The sequence below is a fragment of the Tenrec ecaudatus genome, chromosome 18 (genome assembly GCF_050624435.1).
Source record: "Tenrec ecaudatus isolate mTenEca1 chromosome 18, mTenEca1.hap1, whole genome shotgun sequence".
Lineage (NCBI taxonomy): Eukaryota > Metazoa > Chordata > Mammalia > Afrosoricida > Tenrecidae > Tenrec > Tenrec ecaudatus.
Genome location: NC_134547.1, coordinates 22493678 through 22518665, shown reverse-complemented (window position 1 = coordinate 22518665; position 24988 = coordinate 22493678). Strand labels below are relative to the sequence as shown.

The 24988-nt window shown below is 44.1% G+C and overlaps 1 protein-coding gene across 1 annotated transcript in view; it reads right to left on the bottom strand.

Annotated features, from left to right (window-relative positions):
* The window catches only part of LOC142431670 (uncharacterized), a 58493-nt gene that overhangs the window by 13675 nt on the left and 19830 nt on the right, over positions 1-24988 (bottom strand). Inside the window, exons 2-7 of the mRNA XM_075536684.1 lie at positions 24600-24726; positions 24202-24297; positions 17033-18053; positions 8388-8668; positions 6437-6518; positions 5013-5100 (exon numbers count right to left, since the gene is read on the bottom strand). Of these exons, the coding sequence (XP_075392799.1) occupies positions 5013-5100; positions 6437-6518; positions 8388-8668; positions 17033-18053; positions 24202-24297; positions 24600-24726 (1695 nt within the window). The remainder of the gene's footprint in view (positions 1-5012; positions 5101-6436; positions 6519-8387; positions 8669-17032; positions 18054-24201; positions 24298-24599; positions 24727-24988) is intronic.

The window sequence follows — 24988 nt, the reverse complement described above, 5'->3', positions numbered from 1 at the left end:
ACAGTGAATTAGGAAATCCGTGTGTCTGAAGCAGAAGGTCTATGTATACCTCCTGCAGACTCTGGAAGGAGGCCTTCATTGTACAAACATGTCTGAGATAGAAAAAAATTAATCATTTTTCCAATTAGATGAAATACTGTATATAATAAGCCCCTCCCTGGGGGATGGACAACAGAAAAGTAGATGAAGAGAGACATCGGACAGTGTAAGACATGACAAAATAATAATAATTTACAAATTATCAAGGGTTCAGGAGGGAGGAGAGATGGGGAGGGAGGGGAAAAATGAGAAGCTGATACCAAGGGCTTAAGTAGAAAGAAAATGTTCTGAGAATGATGATGGCAACAAGTGAACAAATGTGCTTGACACAATGGATGGATGTATGGATTGTGATAAGAGTTGTACGAGCCTCCCAAAAATTATTTTTAAAGTAAATACTGTATATAAGCCCTCTAGCCCTTGAGGTGCTGTATGTTTGACTCATAAATTCTCAATAAGCAAGTTTTCCCCACTTCTCCCTCAAGGAACAAATTTTGAAGTTGTTTCCCTCAGAAAAGGATGCAAAGACAAAGTTGAGTTAGAGTTCACATGTAGTTTTCCCTTTTATGACAAACTCATTAATAAAACAAAAAAAATCTCCTATACTTAAATATTTCAGTGGGACAAAATCCTTAAGGCCCTCCTCAATTGTGAGAACCTTCGATGATTTGTGACTTCTGTGTCTGGTTGAACTTACCTGATCCAAATGGCTCAGATGCCATGGTAGAATAGGACATACTGCTCAGCCACAAGGGAACTACTTTAGTGCTGTACCATTCTCGGGCTGCCCAGAGCTCAGCTCCTGTTGTATGTAGTCGCATCCCTCCCCAGTCCTAACCTAACAAAGCAAGCGGTCTCATCATATACCGAGGCGGAGACTACTACCACCAAGTCCTATCTCAGAATTGAAACCATCAAGGTGGAAGAGTTCAGAGCGTCCCTGTGAGCGGTCACATGGATCCACTCTCTCATCAAGTCGTAAGAACTGATCAACCATCTACCTCAAAGGATTTCATTTCTGTTCCTCTACTGCTCTTGGCAGAGGAACGAGAACATGAGAGCAATGACTAGGAAAAAAGGTCACATAGGATATACATTGGAATATTTAGCTTATCCCCACTAGATTTGACAGGGCTGATAGGAAGTTTCTGGATAAAGGAATACTGACAGGAGACTTCCGGCAAGATGGCGACGGTGTAACACATACCAGAGGGACTCCGTAGAATTCAGCCCAGGGGAGTTACTTAGAGGGAAATTCAACACTGCTGGAACACAGGAGGAGCATCATAAAGATAAGTAGGCACAGACCCACGGGGTTTTGAGGGGCTGGAGGCTTTTGGCTTACATCAGTGGAGGCCAGCTGGGGCTTGTCCTTGGCCCCGCCACTGTCTCTGGGGTCATTTGGAGCCTGTAGGGCAGCTTGGTCTCAACACAGCCACAGTTTGCCCCGCCTGCCTGGGGCAGGGACAGGACCCTTGCAGCTCCTCACTGTCCCCCGCTCGGTCGTGTAGGGCTACGCAGGGGCCTTTTCTCAACACAGCCACAGCTTGCCACTGCCACTGGGGCCTCGGAACAGGGACTAAATCCTTGCAGCTCCACTGGCGGGAGATCTGGACTCAGCTACATTTTTCCTTTGTTTCCATTTCTTCACTATATCCTCTGTCCCCCACCCCCCACAGGCTCATGGGGCTTGCTTTTTAACTTTTTTCCTCCTCTTGCCTCTTTCTTGGTCTCTCACACTCTACTGCTAACCTCAACATACCACTCCCTTAGCCTAGGGCATTTACGCCTGCTCCACACACAGCTATGTGAGCTCTACCCAGTGTAGCTAGCAAGGCTGGGAAAAATCCTGCAGACCTCTACCAGGGAATACTCTTCTCAACTTCTTACTGAAGAAGAGGAGAGAGTGGAGTAACACATTCAAAAAATTGAAGGAAAACAAGAATACTCTAAACCAGCCAAATTATCGATCAAGATAGATGGAGAAGAGTCTTCCCAGACAAGGAAAAACTCAAAGAATACGTTAGAAGAAACCCAGGCCTACAAAAGATCCTTGCCGACTCAGTTAGGGCAGAAGAACAACACTCATCAAGCATAAATAAGAGACCACCACATAGAACAACCTCACCCAGAGGGCAAAAAAGAGAAAACAGACTTAAATATAGAAAGTCTTGAAAGGCTGCTGAGGTTAAGTTTAAAAAAAAAAAAAGGAAAATGGGGCATAGGGAAAAAGCTACGGTATACATATATTCCTGGGGTGAGGACCAGGGAATATCACAGGGACCAGACCAAATACAGGGATACACATGGTAGACAACTAAAAAGGAGGTGGGGAAAGGAAAAAAATTATAATAATAAAAAAGAAAAGGGTAGTGGGGGCACATGGCACTACCCCACGCAAGGGGAGGGTATTGTTTGTGTCTCCACAGGGAAAGAGAGACCAGATTCAACCAGGTGCTCCAAGATGTGAATGCAACATGCCGGTGTGGAGTAGGAACCAGTGGAGAGGTCTGGGGGGCCAGTCCCAACCCCAACTACTAAGGGGACACCTGACCCTCCCCTCAGAAGAATTTATTTCAAAGGATGGCACTGAATCTACAGCTTCAGAAGAGGGATATATCTGATCAGAGCACACGGGAGCAGATGAAGGGGGAGGAGGAGAGAGTGGAGCACATCATGGCCCACCAGGCAGGAGATCGATGTTTCCTATTAGAACAGCCAGTTGACAGAGAGGACCACATGGCCGGCCCCTCACATGATGTCCCTCACTAACCCAAAGCCCTACAGGTGACAACATTGGAGACACAGTGAGGGAATTGCACCTGATTAGATCTCGCCACACTGAGGCAAAATATTAAGGGGGTGCAAGAGAACAGCAAGGGAATGGAGCGGCGAGCTCCCCAAGGAAATGCTGAAGGCGTACTTTGGGGCCAGGGCGTGGTGCCCCAACAGACTGGGCTGGAAGACACTCCTAAAGGCCAACAATCGATCCTTGAACTAACTACAAGTTTTTCTTTCTTGTTTTGTTTTTGTCATTGGTTTGTTGTTTTTTGTATATTGTTGCTTGGTTGTGCTCTGTCTTGTTTTTGTGCATGTTATTACTTCCCTAGGTCTGTCTAAATAAGATAGGCTGGATGAACAATTGGAGGAGGCAACAACAGGACCGTTAGTTCCGTGGGGACATGGGAGACGGGGAGGTGGGGGGCAAGGTAGTGGTGTTAATAAACCAGGGACAAGGGAACAACAAGCGATCCAAATCAGTGGAGAGGAGGGTGTGGGAGGCCTGGTTGGGCATGATCTAGGGTAATGTAACTAAGAGGAATTGCCGAAACCCTGGTGGGGACTGAGCATGATAGTGGGACAGGAGGGAAGTCAAAGGAAATAGAGGAAAGAGCTGGGAGGCAGAGATGCATTTACAGAGGTCTAGAGAAAGACAGGTACATATGCAAATATGTTTATACATGAGGATGGGGAAATAGATCTAGGTGCATATATTTATAAATAGATCTATGTGCATATATTTATAAGGTTAGTATTAAGGTAGAGGACCTCCACTCAAGTACTCCCTCAATGCAATAATACTTTCTTCTATTAAATTTGCATTCTAGGGGGCAGGGAGGTGAAAAAAAATTGGCATTCTATGATGCTTACCTTCCCGACACAAACGCTGAAGACAAAGTGGGTGAACAACTAAATGTGGTGAAGAAAGCAGATGGTGCCCGGCTATCAAAAGAGATAGCGTCTGGGGTCTTAAAAACTTGAAGGTAAACAAGCGGTCTTCTGGCTCAGAAGCAATAAAGCCCACATGGAAGAAGCACACCAGCCCGTGTGACCACGAGGTGCTGAAGGGATCAGTTATCAGGCATCAAAGAACAAAAAAAACATATGATTTTGTGCTCACCTCCCTGATACAACCGCTGAAGACAAATGGGTGCATAAGCAAATGTGGCAAAGAAAGCTGATGGTGCCCGGTTATCAAATGATATGGCGTCTGGGATCTTAAAGGCTTGAAGGTAAACAAGCGGCCATCTAGCTCAGAAGCAACAAAACCCACATGGAAGAAGCACACCAGCCTGTGCGATCACAAGGTGTCAAGGGATCAGGTATCAGGCATCATCAGAACAAAAGATCTTTACATAGTGAATGAGCAGGGGAGTGTGGAATGGAGATCCAAAGCCCATTTGTAGGCCAATGGACATCCCCTTACAGAAGGGTCTTGGGGAGGACAGGAGACAGTCAGGGTGCGATATAGCAACGATGAAAAATACAACTTTCCTCTAGTTCCTCAATGGTTCCTTTCCCCCCTCCCACTGTCATGATCTGAATCCTACCTTGCAAGTCTGACTAGACCAGAGGATGTACACTGGTACAGGTGGGAACTGGAAGCACAGGGAATCCAGGGCGGATGATCCCCTCAGGACCAGTGGTGTAAGTGGCGATACTGGGAGGGCATAGGCAGGGTGGGTTGGAAAGGGGGAACCTATTTCAAGGATCTACATGTGACCTCCTCCCTGGGGGACATACAACAGAAAAGTGGGGGAAGGGAGATGTGGGACAGAGCAAGATATGACAAAATAGTAATTTATAAATTATCAAGGGTTCATGAGGGAGAGGGAGTGGGAAAAAGTGAGGACCTGATGCCAGGAGCTATAAGTGGAGAGCAAATGTTTTGAGAATGATGAGGGCAATAAATGTACAAATGTGCTTGACACAATTGATGTATGTACGGATTGTGATAGGAGTTGTATGAGCCCCTAATAAAATGATTTTTAAAAAATGAGCTGACACCAAGGGCTGAAGTAGAAAGCAAATGTTTTGAGAATGATGGCAACAGATGTATAAATGTGCTTGATACATGGATGTATATATAGATTGTGATATGAGATGTTCGAGCCCCAATTAAAAAAAAAAGGAATACTGACAGAACGTAAACAAAATAGTATTTCCAGTAGGAAAAAGAACCAGTAACTTACAAGGGCCATGGTACAGAAATTCAAGAACTGGCCGGTTTTCCTTAGGGTTACTTTGCCTGGAGAAGCACAGCATCCACAAAAGATGTAACTAAGGAGAGAAAAATGAAGTGTTGAGATCTATGAGGCTTTAAAACACAAACAAACAAACAAAGGCACCCTCTCATCAAGTGGACTCCAACTCATAGCAGAGATACAGGACAGAGGAAAGCTGCTCCACAGGGTTTTCAATGTGCAATCTTGCAGGAGCAAACGATCTTTCTCACGCTGGTGGCTTCAAGCTGGGGGCCAACCTTTCTCCAGCCAACCACTTTAACCACTGCATCACCAGGACTCTCGGAGGGTACATGATTAAGTAAATCTGGCAAAATCCTATTAATGTTTTCATCTGGGTGGCCACACACATCATAGCAGCACGTAGGCAGCACGCATCATCTACAGGTTTACACATCTGCACTCTCCCCTGAATGGGTCCCAACTCAGAGCCCCTTTCTGGATAACAGAATTAAACACTGCCAGGTGCCGTGCCACCTCACCAGCTGTTTTGGTTAAGCCCATTGTTTGCAGCCACTGTGTCAAACAATCTCATGAGGAGCGTCCTCTTTTTTGCTGGTTCTACCGAACATGAGGTCCTGTCAGTGACTGCTCTCTCCCGATAACCCGTCACAAAGTATGTGAGACAAAGTCTCACCATGATCGCAATGAAGAAGAAACCTTATGGATTCTATCATTATCCTCATTTAAAAGATGGTACTATGATTACCACGGGATAAAACAATTCATTCAAGCTCACCCAGTTACTGCGTGATAAGCTTAGAATTAGAATCCTGGTAATTTTATTGTAATTCCTAATATTTTTCACTACACTATCTACCACAGGAAAACATACATTAAAAATGTGGCCTGAAACAACCTCATGCTGTCAAATACTTCCATCATGCCTCAACTTTCTACTACTACTGCCTGGCCTGGAATACCTGTCTGTTGACACAAACTTCTCAACTGACAATCCTATCTCAGTACAGTACACCGAAACCAGTTGCTGTTGATGCCAACACACTGGCGACCCCATGGGAGTCAGGGTAGACCTGCACTCAACATGGTTTGGTTTTCAGTGGCTTATTTTTGGAAGTAGTTTGCCAGGCCTTTCTTCTTAGGCACCAAGAACAAGAATTACCAAGCTTTTGATCAGCAGCCTAATACTTCCCACACTGCGCCACCAAGGTACAAAGACAGGCCCTCAAAACTCCCAAAATTACTTCAGTTAATGCAAACCCTTTCCTCTCTTGACTTTGTCACTTAGACACACACACAACGAGAGGGATTTGAAAGAGTAATCTCCTCCTAGCACCCGTTAGAGCTACTATGGGACCCCATCAATCAAAGAAAGCCTCTTTCAAAGCCTCGCAGCGCTGGTTTGGACTTACCGACATAGACAAACCTTCACCACTGCAGAATCATTAGGATGGTAGTGCTGGTTTGGGGTGGTTTTCCTCGGTTCTTGTGGCTCTGTGCCGGAAGAATGTAGAAAGAATTCACACAGCAGAAACACGATCGCAGTAAAGCTTCTGATAGTACATTCTCACACGAACATGGGCTCTCCGCTGAAAGCATGGATAGCCACCTGTAGGGGTGGTGGAAGTGAAAGTAAGCGAGAACACGCGACCTCTGGGACGCATAGACACGTGGAGCGACTAGGAAAGAAAAGATGGTGGAACCGAAAAAGGGGGGGAAACGTGCTCCTCCAGAAGAAGGGGAAGATGAGTACATGAGGAACCCAAAGGAATGGCTTGAGGTTGTCTGCTTTTATGCCCACCCTCCCTGCCTGGTCTCCTCCCCACTACTTGCAGGGTGTGGTTGTGTACATCGGTGGAGTCTCAGTGGATGTGCTCAGCGTTGCAGGCTCTTACTGCGTGTGTCCAAGGGTGCATGTGCGCATGCCCTTGCCTTGGGTCCTTTACTGCCAATGCTTTCTCAGAGCCTTCTAATATGTGCCTGATTTATCAGGAAGGATCCTTTCCTTTATGAGCATGGCCAATTATTCTTTGCTGGTTGGGCTTTTAGGGGACTGCTCCCCCTTTTCTAAATTTCATGTAAATCAGTAGTGTGGCTGACCACCCAGCTAGGAAAATGTACGGAAGCTCTGGGATTACCGTTTATTTCTCCCACTGCTTTCCCCCATGGTTTCAGGGGTCACTTTCTTCCATGGTACAATCTACTTTAAAAGACTGGATTCACGTCCCTGTGCCATCAGACATTGACACATATCTATTTATTGAAAACTTCCATGAGGCAGATCCAGATTTTATACACAAGAACTTGGTCCTCAGGATTGCTCCGGAGTATAACTCTCCTCAGAGGCATTTTCTTAGAATTCAGCAGCAGGAATGGGCAAGATGAAAGGGTCCTGGCGGTTCCTACTGCTAAGGGACTGGCTTGCTAATGAAAAGGTATGCGGTTTGAACCCCCAGCCACTGGGCAAGAGAAAGATGTGGCAGCTTGCTTCTCTGCCTAAAGATGTACAGCCATGGGACCTCTGTGGGGGCAGTTGTACTCTGTCCTGAAGAATCGCTAGCAGTTGAGAATCCAGGACAACGGGGTTTGAAAAAGAAGGGAGTCGTAAGACCCAGACCTTTCTGGGATCCCGGTTTAGCTTGGTTGGAATCAGGGCACAACCCACAACCACATATGACCCCAATGATCACCACAGACAAATAAACACCCTGAGGAGTCCTCCCAGAAGCCACCCCGCAGGGGTATTTTCAGGAGTCTAGCGGCTGAAGGCAGCGGTTCTCAACCTGTGGGTCGCGACCCTTTCACAGGCGGTGGAACGACCTTTTCACGGGGGTCGCCCGATTCAGAACAGCAGCAAAATGACAGTGATGACATCGCAACGAAACTAATTTGATGGTTGGGGGGGGGGGTCAGCACCACGTGAGGAACTGGATGAAAGGGTGGCGGCATGAGGGAGGTTGAGAACCACTGGGCTAAGGAGGGAGTCTCCCCTCCGAGTCAACTATCTGGGGTCCTTTCCTCTCCGCAGCTGGACTCCCGGGGGCGACAGGGCAGAAAGCCTGGCTACCGTGATGCCGAGGTCAGAGCGGCCCATCAAGCCATGGTCACCCACAAGGCTGCATGCACTTCGGCCCACGCGCCGCCGTCCCGCACCTGCCCGGGATTCCCGCCCACGAGGAGTCGCGTTAGGACGCCCCGGCCCGGGCACGCCCACCGGCACACGGACGTGGTCACACCCCGTCCCCGAACACCCTCGGCCCGCGGCGCGCAGCTTCCCACGCCCTGCCGCCCCCCTGCGGGCGCCCGGGCGACAGCGCCCTCTCTACGACGGCCGGCCCCGCGCGGCCCGCCAGCAGCGCTCACCTGGGCCGCCGAGCAGACACGTGGTGGCGGCCGCCGAGCCAGAGCGCCGCAGCCAGGCGGCCAGCGGGCGCGTCCCAGAGGTCCGGCGCGCGGGGCACGCCGGGAGCGCCGGCCGGGCGGAGTGCGCAGGCGCGGCCCGTGTGCAGGCGCGGCCCGTGTGCAGGCGCGGCCCGTGTGCAGGCGCGGCCCGTGTGCAGGCGCGGCCCGTGTGCAGGCGCGGCCCGTGTGCAGGCGCGGCCCGTGTGCAGGCGCGGCCCGTGTGCAGCGAGCCCAGTATCCGGCTGGCCCCAAAGTGAAGTTAGCAGGTCGCGTTGGGCACCAGCGAGGGCCAGGCTTTCCGAAGCAGCAGCGGCAGGGTGTGTCCCAGGGGATCTGTGTGGCTGTGGGTGGTGACTTGTTCTTAGTGGGCGTGGCTGGTTCGTGTTTGTGGGCTTACAGCCGTTTGCGAGGACGCTGTGCGGACTGGAATGGTGTGGGGCTCTGTCCGACGTGAGTTGACCTTGAGTGTGGGAGATGGTGTATCCGTGAACGTGCCTGTCGCTGGCGCTGAACATTCATTGGATGGATTTGCTGTTCCTGGTTCAGCCTTCCCAAGGGACCATGAAAAGTTGGTCAACGCTAAGTGGACATAACCAAGTCTTTCACTCTCCTCAAATCAAAAATAGGAGGAAATATCATCTTCGTGGATCATTCTATTGAATTTGGATCCCCCCCAAACGGGTTTTTTTTTTCCCTAGGAAATTTTTGAATCACAAGTTCATTGTGGAGAAAAATCCAAATGGGCAATTAAAAAAAAAAAAAAAGCTTTCAAAGCAAATCCCTCGTTAAAAAGATGTCACAGCAAGTTCCTGATTTGCTTCTGCACCAGATTCCCAGAAGTGGGCTTTTCCTCTTGCATGGGGTTGTTAATCTCAAGGTCTATGGTTTAAACGCAGCTAATCCATTTAAGAAACATGAGGCTCTCTGCTCCTCTAAAGAGTCAGTCTTAGAAATGCTACTCAACCCTGGTGTGTTAGGATTTGGAATTGACAATGGCAGTTGGTTTGTTTGGTTATGTCCATAAGATTTAATGTGGAAACAGGATAGAGTGGATTGCCCAGGGTTAGAGAGTCCCATAACTTGGGCTCGGGATAAGGAACACTTACTTTTCCCCTTTGTTCAAGGAGGACAAGAATCAGCATTTAAAGTGTACATTCACACTGACATCTAAGTATGAAACTAAAATGTCAGTATAAAGTCATAACTTTATATTTTACCCTTGCCTTTGTTAAAAAGTAAAACCATGCATTGATTCAAAACAATATTTGAAGTGTTGTGCTGTAATAAGCAATGTAAAAAATGGGGGATAACCTTTTTCTGAATGAAGAGTCTACTTCCAGAGAATGGAGAAGACAAATAATTTTTGCTTAATGAATACAAGTTTCCAAGTACTTAATGGTTAGCTTTAGAGACTCCTGAAAAAAAAATTGCCCTTCATCCATTGAGTTTGCTATGAGTTCTCTTGAAATTTTGAGAATCCCAGAGGTTGCTTTGTTTTTATTAAACCACAAGGTAATGGCTTATGTCACTCATGTTCTTCCAACAGGGGAAAAAGTTCACTAGCAACTTTGGTTGGAAAAACTGTCCAGGTAAGCCTCAGGCAACAATACTCATGGGTCAGAACTTTTTTAGTTTCATGAACAGGAAAACCCTCTTGAAATAAAGTACCTGTTTTTAATAAAAAGTCTCATTTCACACCTTTTATTTATAATCATATTTTTCTACCAGGAAATCCTGGTTCCTCATAGCATTATTTCTGTGAGCCTACAGTATTAATAGTTAAAAATTATAAGATAACACTAATATGATTACTAACAAATCTAATATGATTTGGATTCCTCCTCCTTCTTTTAGAGCAGATTGCTGTTCTTTCTTTTTAGGGCCAGCAAACTACAACCTGTGGGCCAAATTCAATCTGCTCCCTATTATACAAATGGTGAGCTAATTATACAACTCGGTACTTAGCAAATAGCTTTTCCAAAGCTGGGTATCAGTTGAGCGGATGAGGTTTCATTACATACAGTGCTGGTAGCTTGTATTTTTCCTCAAATGCGTTACTAATATGCTCACCTCGGCCTTGTGGCTGGAAGAGCTGTTTGCTGCAGATACTTCTCAGGTGTAGACTAAAACCTCATCAATATTGCTGCCGTGAGCAGGTTACTTCTGAGTGAACTGTCCACCGGGGCTGGCAGGCCAAAACATTCTCTTCAAAACCTCTATGAATTTGCATTAGGGGTAAAAAAATTTACCCCCTAGAGGATTTGGTCTTTGTCCTTCTTTCCTAAGAGATTGTTTTTTATTGTTGTAGGTTCTGGTTAGTTGTTTGTGTACTCATAGTGTGGTAGTTAGATAATGCCATGTCAACTTGATATAGAAGTGCAAGGGTGGAGTGAAAGGGTGGCCTGAAGATACCTCTTGGTGGGAGTGGCCTTCTCACAAGAAGCCTGGGAAGTTTCTCACTCACTCTCTGCTTCACCTTCTTGTTGGTGAGCCAGGCAGCTGAGACCTGTCAGAGCCTTGTGAGGCTACCATTGCCATTGGATCCACAAGACTCTGCAGCCACCGACCTGTAATCTCCCTGCATTCTCCATCATTGCATGTAGCTGTGTGAGTCTGAGAGGGATTTATGGACTAGTATTGGATTTGGACTTATGGATTGGACTTGGATTGGGCTGGGATGTTTCCTTGATCTCCAATTAGTCCTGGATATAAAGCTCTTTCTTACACATATTATCGGTGTTGATAAATTTGTCTAGTCAATCTGGCCTAACACACATAGTAACCCTGTATACAACAGAATGCAACACTGCCCAGTCCTGTGCCACCACCCTTGTTGCTGTTTGAGCATGTTGGCACAGCCACTGTCTCTGCCCCTCCACTTCAGTGGTTCTGAACCTAATGTCACAGTTCCTCATGTTGTGATGAACTCCCCAACCATAAGATTATTTTCGTTGCTACGTCATCACTGTCATTTTGCTATTGTTAGGAATCGGGCAACCCCTGTGAAAGGTGGTTCGACTCCCAAAGGGGTCATGACCCACAGGTTGAGAATCGCTGCTCTACTTCATCCAGCACAATGCCATTCTCTCAGGACTGGTCTCATTACATGTCTATAGTATGTGAGACTAGGTCTCACAATCCTTGTTTCTCAGGAGCATTTGGTCAGTAATTCTTCAAAGGCAGATTTGTTTTTCTGGCAGTTCATGGTATATTTACTATTCTCAACAAATTTCAAAATTTTCTTTCCTCTTCAGTCTTCTTCATCAACACATGCATATGAGCCAATTAACAAAACACCATGGTTTGGATCCTGACATACCTTAGTCCTTAAAGTGAATTTTTGCTCTTTAGCACTTTAAAGAGGTCTTTGGCAACAGACTGGCCCAGATCTGCAATATAGTGTTTGGTTTCTAGACTGATGCCTCCATGGGTTATTTTGAATCCAAGTAAAACGGAATCCTTGGCTTCATTATTTCTTCCATTTACCATGATGTTGCTTCTTGGTCCAGTGTGGGAGGTTTTGTTTTCTTTGTATCCTGTACTGAAGATTAGGCCTTTGATCATCATCAGTGTTTGACGTCCCTTTTTGCTTTCAATAAACAGGATTTTGACGTTGCATATTGTAGCCTGCTAATGGCTGTCTCCAATCCTAACTCCATCTCCTTCATCTAGCCCAGTTTCTCCAATTATTTTCTCAACACAAATATGGTGAAGAGATATAACCCTGACGCACATCTTTCCTGATTTTAAATCGCGAAGTGTTCAAATGACTGACTTTTAGTAGATTGTACACAACTACGTGTTCTGGAATACCCATCCTTCATAATATTACCTACAATGTTACAATCTATCGAATGCCCGTATGTAACTGACACAGCAGTTAAATATCCAATTCTGGAGGCCGAGCAGGTCTAGTAAAGACTTTAGTTTTTTCAACATTTGAGGTTGCGCAAGTGGTTTGTCATTGGATACTTGAAAATGGGAAAGGCTGGGACCATTAGAAAAAAATCTTTCTAGACTAAAAATTAGAGAGCCAATGTGTAGGCATCTTGTGATCACCTGGGTACACTCAATGAGTGGAAGTGGGGAGGTGCAGTAAGGAAGAGACAGAGTTTGAACTTCATTGGCATCCATTGACTTATCCCCTAAAAGCTAAGGAAGAGAAGCTGGTCTGAAGTATAGGAGGGTGTGTGGCCTCCCAATCTTCAAGTGGTACTCACTAATTTAGCTTGGATGGCTGGCGAAGAGCTAATAAGAATCCAATTTAAGAACATTTAACACCATACCCACTACCATCACGTCAATTCCAGCTCAGGGTTTCTGAGGCTATAAATCTCTAGGGGGAAGATAGTTCCTCTTACTTCAATCCAGTGGCTTGCTCTGGATTGGAGACCAAGGAACATGCTTGGCTCTTCAGAGTACTGGTTAGGGACTGGCAATTTTAGTGGCTACCTAAAATGGGTTGGCTTTCATGGTTTATGAGTGTGCTTACAGTTAACATGAATGGGAAGAGAAAGCTAATCCTTTAGGTATAGAGGGTCAGTTCCTGCAGTGCTGGCAATTACAGTATGGTCTTTCTAGTATAGAATCTCACCAAGTGATTAGATTATTATGCAGATGTGAGGTGCTATAGTTCACCACGGGGACTGGATAACTTGCTAATACTGTAAATTAGGTGCATGGCATCCTTGTAGGGTGAGACTATATGAATAAGGGCTATAGACCTCAACAAGGGGATTGATTAGTTTGCCTTTCCTTTGCTAATTGACTTGACAGCAGTGAGGTTTTTCTTAGAGGTGGAGAGAGATCACACTACTTCACCTAAAGAGTTCTGAGTAAAATGTTTGTTAATGTTCGTACTTCCAAGAAAGGAAATGTAAGCCCTGGTGGTGAAGTGGGTTACACAGGTAACCAAGTTGAGTCTAATGCGTTACTGTGTGTAAGGTCTGTGTGCTTATTCACCACTTACGTTGGTGGAAAAAGGTATTTGCAATGGATGTCATTGGACTTGCCAAATTCTATCATGCTATCTCTAATGCTGTTTTGTCAAAAGCTATATATATATATTTTGTTACGGATCCTTTATGCCCTCAAAAAGCAGTTCCCACCAGTTTCTGTGCTTACTTTTTCTCCTTCAGTTGATTGAACTGGTCCAGAAAATCCCTTTGGAAGCCACTGTTAGAGACCACTTTTTGAAGTTCCCTTCAGACTAAGACAAGAGTGTAACTGATCACAGAGACACGTTTAAACATGTTTTGCTTAGAATAAACTCGTGTGTCAACTAGAACCCCAGGGCCAATCGTTTATCTGTCCCTATATATCAATTCCCTATGGATAGGATACGCTTTAAGGTTTTCTTAGGATTCCCCCTGTGTTAGTCTGGGTACTTTAGAGAAACAGATCCACAGAAACTCATGTATAAGAGAGAATTTTATATAAAGGTTAAGTGTGCATCAAGAAAACATCCCAACCCACAAGTCCAACATTAACCCATTGTGCACAAGCCCACAAGTCAAACATTAACCCATATGTCCAACACCAATCCACAAAGTCCTTCATTTCATAAACAGATGCAATTATACTGACTGCAGGAGGAAAGCTGAATCAGGTGCTCCAGCACCCAGGGCTGCATCGGGGTAGGTCCATGTGGCTTCTCCTTAGGAATATCTTGCAGGAAGTGAGCCTTGCCAGCAAAAGCAGGGAACTGGCTAAGGCAGCTGCACCCTGGTCCAACCATCAGAAAGCAAGAGCCCTGAGAACTAGAAAGGCGAGGCTCACCGGGCCATTTATTCCCCTGCCCTCCAATTAACTCCATGTGTTTATTGGCCAGGTTGGCACAATAAACTACCTCACCTCCCTCCCCCCATTGTATTGATCCTGTTGGATACTACCCCTTAGCAATCTTTGTATCCAGTTGTTTTTTTTCCTGACCTAAAAAACAGCAAATACCCGATACATAGAAGTACTGAAAGATAAATGTCTATCAAGGTACTGTGCATGACTGTGGTAGTTACATAATTTCATGTGAAGGGGTGGAGTCTAGCCTGCCAGTCAGGTCACAGCCTGATAATGCTTCTTTGTGGGTGTGGCCTTCTAATGAGGATTTTGGAAACTTCTCTTTCTCCCTGGAGGTGGGCCACAATCTCTCTCTGCTTCTTCTTCCTGTTAGTCAGACTCCGAGAACTGGAGGAGCCAGCACTGGATTGGATCCACAAGACTTTCCACCCACCGGCCTGTGATCTTCCTGCATTCAGCATCATATGTGCTGTGTGAGTCTGAAGAGGACTTTATGGACTAGTAGCAGACATGTAGCCTAATAGCAGACTGATGGACTTGATCTGCACTGTGTTTGGATGTTTTCTCAATATACAATTGCTCTTTGATATAAAGCTCTCTCTTACCCATGAGTGTCTATGGATTTGTTTCTCTGGTCGACCTGGACTAACACAATGACAAAAAATCAGAAGGAAAGCGCCAATGTTCAACAACAGGAAGCAAGTATCGTGACACTACAGCAGGCACAGGAAAACACCCCCCAAAACTACTAAAAGAACCTCCATTCACAGAATGGAAAACAAATGCTTTGGCAATAAGATGGCTTTCATTTTATAAAAATCAAAAAGAAACCATCTTCAAATAAGGTCATTTGTTTCAGATTAAAGTATCTTAAAAAATAAAGTTTTTAAAAAATCCATTATATAAATTATATAAAATATAGATTCAAGTAAATCTAAGATTTACTTAGAAAGATTCACTTTCATTCACTTAGAAAAGTGAAAATGAAGAACCAGAGAGACAAAGAAGGAAAAATTAAATTCACAGGATTGCATTCCAGCGAGAAAATGTGTATGAAAAATGGTTGAATACAAAATTATCTGAAATGTAAGCCCCTCCCTAATTCACAATAAGGGTTTTTTTTAAGATGAAGTTAGAAAAGTGTCAAAAGTACATCCATTTTCAATGCTTTACATAGTTTAAATTACCTGAAGTCAATAAAATATGAGCTTTTAAGATTTCTAAAATACATTGTAGCCAGAGGATGTTTTTCTTATATTTCCCATGCCAAAAAAACAAATGTTTCTAAATTATTTAAGATTACTATCAAGATTGATTCTTGATGCTAGATATTTTTTAGATATGATTTTGAGCTGTAATTAAAAGCCCTCTGTTTTAGTTATATAATGATGTTAATAACCAAAAAATACAATTGAGTGGGTTTAACAAAATAAATTTATTTTCTCATAGCTTAGGAGGCTTTAAGTCTGAAGTCAGAGAGCCCACTCGAGGCAGGTTCATTTCTCTGTTGACTCTGGAGAAAGGCCCTTGTCTTTGTAGCTTCTGCTTCTTTGGAGACATCTCTGTGTATTGGCATCTACCTTATCCCATCCCTGCTTCACTCATTTATTTGCTCATTTCAATCTTTCTATCTAAAAGGAGATTGACACATGATCAAGCCTACACTAATCTTGTCCCATTAACATAGCAAAGACAGCCCATTCCAAAATGGGGTTACAACCACTGGCATAGAAGTTAAGACTTAAAATACATTTGGGGGACACAATTCAATCAGTAGCATTCTACCTTTCGGTCTCCCAAAAGTCATACCATTCCCACATGCAAAACACGTTCACCCTATCACTAGAAAACCTAAAGACCCACTGCTACTGAGTTAACTCCAACCCATAGCAAACTTATGTAGGGTTTCTGAAGCTACAAACCTTGACAGGTAACAGCCCCAACTTCTGTGGCACAGCAGGGGGTTTTGAACCAATGATCTTGCCATTTAGAGTCCCACACCCAATTGTACCAGCACCCTAACACATCACCCCCAAAATCTTAACTCATACATCTCAAATCTCATCTTCTAAATTAAATATGGGTAGAGATTTTGGGTATATTTCATCCTAGAGCAAAACTACTCTTCATCTGTGAACCTGTGATATCTAGAGTGCAGGCTGTTTCCAAAATACAATGGTGAAACAGGTCAAAGGTACACATTTCCATTATAAATGAGAGAAATTGGAGGGAAGGAATTTACATTAGTTCTTAATGCTGAACACAATAATCTCAGAGACCATCTGGGGAATGGTTCCTCTCATTCTCCAACCTCTGGGTGCTGCCTTCTCAGTCCAGGGCTTAAGCTCCATCTTCTAGGAGCTCTGGGTGTCAACTCTGCTGTCTTGGCTTTGGGTGCCCCTAAACTCCTACTTCCTCTGAGAGGCAACCCCACCTCCTCAGCCCTGCTTTGCTACCCCTTGGGCCTGCCAGCGCTGCCCCTTTGAGCTTTGGGCAGCAGCCCCATCTCCCTTGCAAATCTTAAAGGCAGCCTCCCACTCTGGAGGCAAATACTTGACTTTTTCAAACCTAGGAGGCTATGGCCCTACCCTCCGAGATTCAGGTGCTGTGGCTCCGCCCTTGTAACCAAGAAGGCCTTGTTTCTTGTTTTCCTGCCAACATTGCTGCTGCTCTCCAAGCTACTCCCTCGATGGTCCTTTTCTTAAGAGGTCAACAGATGTCGTTCCCATGGCCTGTTGACTGCCAATACTGTAGAATTCCAAGAGGCAAGCAGCATTTTCTCCTTTTTATGTTATGTCCTAGTGTGTCACCAGTATAAATTTTGATGCTTAATATGCTGTGAGCTATAGTTAAAAGTCTTTCCACATTGTCTACATTCATAGGGTTTCTCACCAGTATGAATTCTATGATGACTAATAAGTTGTGAACTCTGAGAATATGCCTTTCCGCATATCTTACATTCATAAGGTTTCTCACCAGTGTGAATTCTCTGGTGTCGAGTTAAGTCTGAACCAGAGCGAAAAGCCTTTTTGCATTGTTTACATTCATAGGGTTTCTCACCTGTATGGATTCTCTGATGTTTAATTAGTTGTGAGCTCTGACTAAAGGCATTGCCACATTCCTTACATTCATAGGGTTTCTCTCCGGTGTGAATTCTTTGATGTTGAGTAAAGTTTGAGCCACTTCTAAAAGCCTTCCCACATTCCTTACATTCATAGGGCTTCTCACCGGTGTGAATTCTCTGGTGTCGAATAAAGTTTGAGCAGCTGCTAAAGGCCTTGCCACATTCTTTACATTCATAGGGCTTCTCGCCAGTGTGAATTCTGTGATGTCGAGTAAGGTCTGAGCCACAAATGAAGGTTTTTCCACATTCTGTACATTCAAAAGGCTTCTTGCCGGTATGTATTTTTTGATGATGAGTGAGCCTTGATAGATGTCGAAAGGCTTTCCCACATTCCTTACAATCATAGGGTTTCTCAGTAGTATGAATTATCTGATGTGTAAGTTGTGAGCCAAGTCTAAAGGTTTTCCCATATTCCTTAGTTTTATAGCATCTCTCTTTATTATTAATGATTTGCTGTAAGGCAAAGGATGGATGCTGACCAAAAGTGGGCATGTTTTCCCGAGTAAACATCAGTTGATCTAACTGCCTCTCCTGAGAAGAGTCATGTTGTTTCTCAAACTGGCGATTACTTTCCAAATCATCTCTGGAACTGGAACACTGAAGATCATATCTTTTAAGTCTTCGCAGTATCTCCCACTGGGTTGATTCTATTTCATAGATTTCCTTCTTCAGAAATAATTTCTTGGTTTCACATTTTGGTTCCAGGACTGAAAGAAAATATGAAAGTAATCACTCACATTTCTTTTTTGTTCTGAGAGAAAAAAAACTTTAATAAAAATGAGAGAATAAAAATAATTTAAAATGAGTGTATGAGGAAAAAGGTAAGCGAGAACAGGTCACACTGTAACAATAGGGTAGTGATTAGGGGTACAAAGTAATCATTGATTCCCAACCATTGCTATAGATCAGAATAAATTAGGGGAACTTGCTAGATATACACAATCTATAACAAGGATAACTCTAGGTAAATACAGTCATCTCACAGCATACTCACACTACTTCATACATAAAGTACAGCATATGGGAAATTAACATACGTAATGCAGTTATCAAGATTACAAAGTTGTACCTAAGAGTTCCAGAGGTTGGGGAACTACAGTATCTGGTCTTGTGCTTGTTTTTATAGTTAACATTTTATTCAAAGGATGCTATATCCATTCATTTATGTATTTTCTTGGCAGCTTTTGAGTTTCATTTGAGTAGGGTGACAGTAACTACATGGCATAAAAGCCCTATCAAGAAAAAGTTTACAGGTCTCTGTAAATATATATTGGTTTACTACAGTAGCTATTAGCTATATGTGGCTATTTAAACATTTTAAAGTAACACAATTAAAAATAATTTAAAATTGAATTCCTTATTTGTATCATCCAGTGTTTCATAGCCACAGGTGGTCAGTGCTACCACAAATTCAGATTTCCGTCATCACTGAAAGTTCTAGTGAAGAACAGTCATCGAGATTCAGCTGAATAACTGTAGCACGAGTGACAGTGAAGATTTTTTCGCATATACAATATGCACGAGTGCTTCAAAAGTTCCATTATCTTTTAATTCCATTTTTCTAGGAACTTTTTGAAGTACCCTTGAATGGTTGTGGTTTGATGCAAATACCATTTGCTTTGGGATTCTATCAGGTTGACCTGAAGTGAGGAGAGAAGGGGACTCAACTCAAGTGCACACGTGGCTAACCAACCGGCAGAAAAGGGATTGATGGGCTTAAAACCTAGGCTCCCAAACTTAGTTGGCCTATTGCCCCCTTCTCAGGAAAAGAACAAAACAAAAACTCTCAGTAACCCCCTGGCAATTGAAGCCTTTCATATTACAGCACAGAATCCAGCAAACAGGGTAGGTATCTGCTTTTGAAGTCGCCTTGGGTCATTGCAGTGTTCCAGAAGGGACAGTAGGGGCCACTTTAGGAAACAATGGTTTAAAGAGAGGCATGAGATTAAAATGGGAAGCAGCAAAATGGGAACGTTCAGAAGAAGTAGATTTAGTTTGTAAACTGCTTTAAACTCAGGTAGTTAAAAGTTTAATTATCCTGGAGAAAACAAGTTAAACTTTCTGAGTCCCAGTTCTCCGCTTATATAATAGGAATAAAAGCTAACTCTTATGCTTCTTGGAAGGATTGGAAATATTTGTAAATTACCTAGTATAAAACAAAAGTTTGACATTTGTTAGTTAATATGGAAGAACATCTTTACAAAGATGGGAACATTCGGCAAGTGAAGTGGTTTGAAGAACAGACATACTACAGACACAGAGATGATAGTTTACACCAAGGTGGTAAAAATATTATGCTATAAGCAAATGTGGCGAAGAAAGCTGATGGTGCCCGGCTATCAAAAGAGATAGTGTCTGGGGTCTTAAAGGCTTGAAGATAAACAAGCGGCCATCTAGCTCAGAAGCAAAAAAGCCCACATGGAAGAAGCACACCAGCCAGTGCGATCAGAGGTGCCAAAGGGACCAGGTATAAGGCATCATGGAAAAAAAAAAAAAGAATATGTGTGTGTGTGTGTATATATATATATATACCACATTGAATGAAGGGGGAAGTGCAGAGTGGAGACCCAAGGCCCAAGTGTCGGCCACTGGAGATCCCCTCATAGAGGGGTTTAGGAGAGGAGATGGGTCAGTCAGGGTGCAAGGTAGTACCGACGAAGAACACAGCTTTCCCCCAGATCTGGGATGCTTCCTCCCCCCAACTACCATGATCCGAATTCTACCTTGCAGGGCTGGATAGGGCAGAGGTTGTACACTGGTACATATGACGGCTGGAGGCACAGGGAATCCAGGGTGGATGATACCTTCAGGACCAAGGGTGTGAAGGGCGATGCTGGGAGAGTGGAGGGTGAGTGGGTTGGAAAGGGGGAACTGATTACAGGGATCCACATGTGACCTCCTCCCTGGGAGAGGGACGGCAGAGAAGGGGGGGAAGGGAGACTCCGGATAGAGCAAGATATGACAAAATAATGATGTATAAATTACAAAGGGCACATGAGGGAGGGGGAAAAAAAAGAGGACCTGATGCAAAGGGCTTAAGTGGAGAGCAAATGCTTTGAGAATGATTGGGGCGGGGAATGTATGGATGAGCTTTATATAATTGATGTATGTATATGTATGGATTGTGATAAGAGTTGTATGAGCCCCTAATAAAACGTTTAAAAAAATATATTATGCTAGTGTAACAGCTTCTTCCTCCTATTCCCATACAATCATCCAACCAGTCTTGCCTCGTCTTGACCCTAAATAGCTCTTTAAACTGTTCTCTCTTCCTAAGAAAAACAAAATTCACTCCACCAAGGCCGTTCAGACTCAAGGTGACTCTACAGGGCAGAGGAAAAACGCCACTGTGGGTTTTCCAAAACGGTAACTCTCTCCAGGCGGAGAAAGCCTCACCCTAAGACGGAACACAGAACGTAGGTCAAGAAGTCAATGTGGCTCAGGGAAATGGGGCTCAGCAATGAAAATCAATTACATAGCAAGTGAGTAGAATAATTTCTAAAATATAATTACAATTCAAGAAAAAAAGGACCAGAGACTAAATCCTCAAATTTCACAGTAAAAGGTAATAATCACTGAGAAAATATAAAGAAGAAGGAGAATGGCTAGAAAATTTGAAACTGTCTTGTCTCTTCGGTAAGGAGTCAGGTGGCGAGGTACAACTGGAGTCTATTCTGATTCGGGGCACCTCTGCTGGATGAAATATAACTGCCCCATAGGTTTCCAAGCCTGCATGTAATCTTCACAGAACCAGTCTATGGGTTAGAAGTCAAGCCTAATCAATGCACCCCCAGAGTTCCTTTGACAATGTAGTCAACACTAATTAATATGGGATAACATTCTGAGTTCAGTAAGCAATAACCCACATCATATGGCTTTTCTCTGATGGGTATATTTCATCTGATCATTGTTTTTAAGAGCAGACAATCAAAAAAAGAAAACTAATTTAAAATCATATTCCCAGACCAACAAAGGTAAGGCAAAGGCAAAAAGAAAAAACATGTCAGGAAAAGGATTCAGACCTAGAATAGCAAGATATAAAAGCCATGATGTTACGAGTCTTTATGGGGGTTATGTGCCACTGAGTTGGTTCCAGTCAGCAACCCTACTTACAACAGAATGGACATGCGCAATCATTCGATGCTGTTTCCGCTCACTGTACAGTCTTTGAAGAGTTTCCTCTTTTCCCCCGATTCTCTAATTAACAAACAGGGTGTCCTCCAGAGACTGGATGATACCTTCTGCTGACACGCCCACAGTACGTGAGACAGTGTCTCACCATCCCTGCTTCTAAGGAGCATTCTGGCTGTACTTCTTCCAAGATGCATTTGTTCATTCTTCTAACAACCCATATTGCATTCAAGATTCCTCATCAACACCATAATTCAAATGCATTAATTCTTCTCCAGTCTTCCTTATCTATCTATCTCTCTCTCTCTCTCTCTCTCTCTCTCTCTCTCTCTCTCTCTCTCTCTCTCTCGCTCCCTCTCTCTCCAACCTCCTCTGATGAGTAGTGACTGGAGCCCTGAGAGCTTTCGATTAGCTGACAGTAGCAACTGCTGTCGAAAGAGAAGAGTAGAGAAAATCAAGACTCAGGGAAACTATTAGTCCCACAAACTAGTGAGCCATGTGAACCGCAGCCTCCACCACCTGGATGGTGCCTGGATACCACTCCTATAGATACATCCAGAATACAAGGTCCTAGATAGAGAAAGGGGTCAGGGTGGGGAAAGTAAAGCAAAATTCAAAATCATAGAGAATACCAGACTTGTTGATCTCATAGACTGGTGAACTCTTTGAGACTGTGGCCCTTGAACATCTTTCAAGCCTGGAACTGACTCTACCACTGGGGATTAATTTTCAGCCAAATAATAGATCTATAAAGCGAACACCACCACCGTGGAGTAACAGGCATTTCAGGTCAATCATACAAGATTAACAGGGGAACATGTGCTTAAAAACAAAGTTCAGGAGGGAAGGCGTGGCAGGAAAGGGCAAATGCACAGGGAAAGCCAGGGAGGAAGTAGGAAGAGTGCTGCTACACTGAAGGAACTGAGAGCAACATCCCGACATGTGTCATTTGTACAATGGAGATTGACTGTGTTCCACGTGGCAGTACAAACACTGATGCCGCCTCTCCCAGTTCTTTTTCTCTGACTCCCTCTCTCGTCACTCTCATTCTGTGCCTAGTCACTGGCCCACACCACAGGACCCGTCGAGCGTGTTTGCAATGCACCTCTTCCCAGTGACGAGCATGTGATACGACTTACTGCGCGCGTCTTCAAGTCTCGGCTCAAATGTTATCTTATTGGAAAGTTCTCGAGTTCCTCACATAAACTAGTACTCACTTTGCGCTCCCAACAACACTTCCTTTGCCTTTGGGGCACTTACTGTTGGATGCACCAGGTGCCCCTGGCGGTGCCGTGGTTACAAGTCGGCTGTGAACTGCAAGATCAGCAGTGTGAAAGCAGCCACTCGGAGGGAGAAAGATGAGGCTTTCTACTCCCATCGAGAGAATAGCCTTGGAAACCCGCAGGGGCTGTGCCACTGCGTCCAGTGGGGTTGCTATGAGTCTCAATCAGCTGGATGGCAGGGAGTTTGGTTAGGCTTCCTGAATATAGGTGTTAATTATTCGATTAGCTGTTTATATTGGCTCCCACTGGAAGGAAAGCTCCTGAACACACATTTTGAATGTTTCATTCAAATGTGTAACCTATGCACTGAGAATACTGCATGGCATACAACAGGTGCTCAGTAAACATATACTCAAGAAATGAACGAATGCACTCTATCTCTGCCCGCTCTCACTTCTCAATGAAGGCACAGACCCTTTATTTCCAACATCCTAACTAAAAGCAATGATATCAAAGGCCATACCAGCCATGTTGACCTCTTTATTTTAAATTTTAATGGGGGTTCTACTTTGTACAAAGTTATTAATACACATGTTTTAGTACCCCTATGAGACTACAAGTTCTGAAATTGTTTATTCCTTTTTAATCTCTATAACACCTAGCAGAAGACCTCCACACATTAGAAAACTCACAAATATTGATTAAAATTATGAAAGTCACTGAATGCATGAATTACTATATCCAAAAAATCTAACTAAAGATAAGCAGTACTTGGCAATGTAGGGGGGAATACATATTTCAAAATCCAGTGATGGGTTAAAAGAAAAAAAAGGGCAGTGATGCTTTTATATGAATAAATACAAGAGGATGAAGAGCTGTGGCAATTACATGATCTCACGTCAATCTGAAGATCTATAAAAGTGTAGGGTGGAGCTTAGTCTGTCAATCAGGTCACAGCCTGATGACCTCACTTGGAGGTACAAGCAAGATCTCTGGAGGCCAGCCTCTTTCTCTCACTGCCTTCACCTTCCTGTTTTCTGAGCAGGAGAGCTGCCGGAGCCCTGCCATGTTCTGCACCAACTTTGGCTCCACACTGGCCTGCATTCTGCATCATTGCATGTGACTACCGGACTTATGGGATGTTATTGGACTTATGGTCTTGAGTTGGACCGGGCTGGGATATTTTCTTGATATACAATTACTCCTGATATACAGCTCCTCCTTCTACATATATGAGGGTCTCTGGATTTGTTTCTCTAGTCAACCCAGCCTAACACAGATGCTAAAACAGAAATGGATCCAAAATAGGCACAGGCGGGTTGCCATTGAGAAGGTGAAGTGTAGGCTTCGAGGAAGGACTACCAGAGGAGACCAGCAGGAAGGACATTAGGTAATATAATCTGAACGCTCCTATTGAAGAGGCTTCAGGATTTGGCAGGAACTTCTTCTCTCAGCTCCATCTCGGATACATTCATTCAATCCACTGCTGTGCTTCACTTACCTGGCCACTGGCGTCTTGCCACCTCTCTGTTGACCAGCAAGGGCTCCTTCCCCTGCTCCAAAAGGGAGATAAGATCTGGTTTAGAAATGGAAGATCCTGCTGGAAAAAAAACAAAAACCAATGAACCAAATGCATGCTGAAAATGTCCCAGGCTTCAAATCCGGACCCCTCGTTCCCAAGAAAGACACGGCACTACAGGGAAAATCAGAGTGTTTGATTAGGAGAAACAGGAGATTCAGAACATACCCCACAATGCAATGCAGTTCCTCTTTTCTAGCTACAGTATTCAAAACATCCCTCTGGGAACAGGAAGCAGGAATCTGACTGGCTACATTTCATATTGATGAAAGCAGACCTTGCGAGGTGGAATCGCGATTATTATGGACAAGCATCCTTACCCATTGAAACCAGGTTACTATAATTCTCCAACATCACATCTCTGTACAAATCTCTCTGAGCATCATTCAGGCATTCCCACTCTTCCTGAGAGAAGTCTATGGACACATCACTGAACATCACTGACTCCTGGAATAACAAGCAAGTATATTGCTTGATTAATAAAAAAGAAATGCTTTTGTGAAGGAGAGAGAGGAGAGAATAGGAAGGCAGAGGGAGTGACAAACAGTGGACATACAGAGTGGGGCTAACTGTCTGGGAAGCACGTGGCGGATTGGGAAGAGATTCGCTTGAATGAACCAGTTGGATTCTCTGTCATTCTGTTTCTGTCGGGCAAAACTGCTTGTGTACAAAGGCACACATCCATTATCCAAATAGGTCTGGGGAGGTA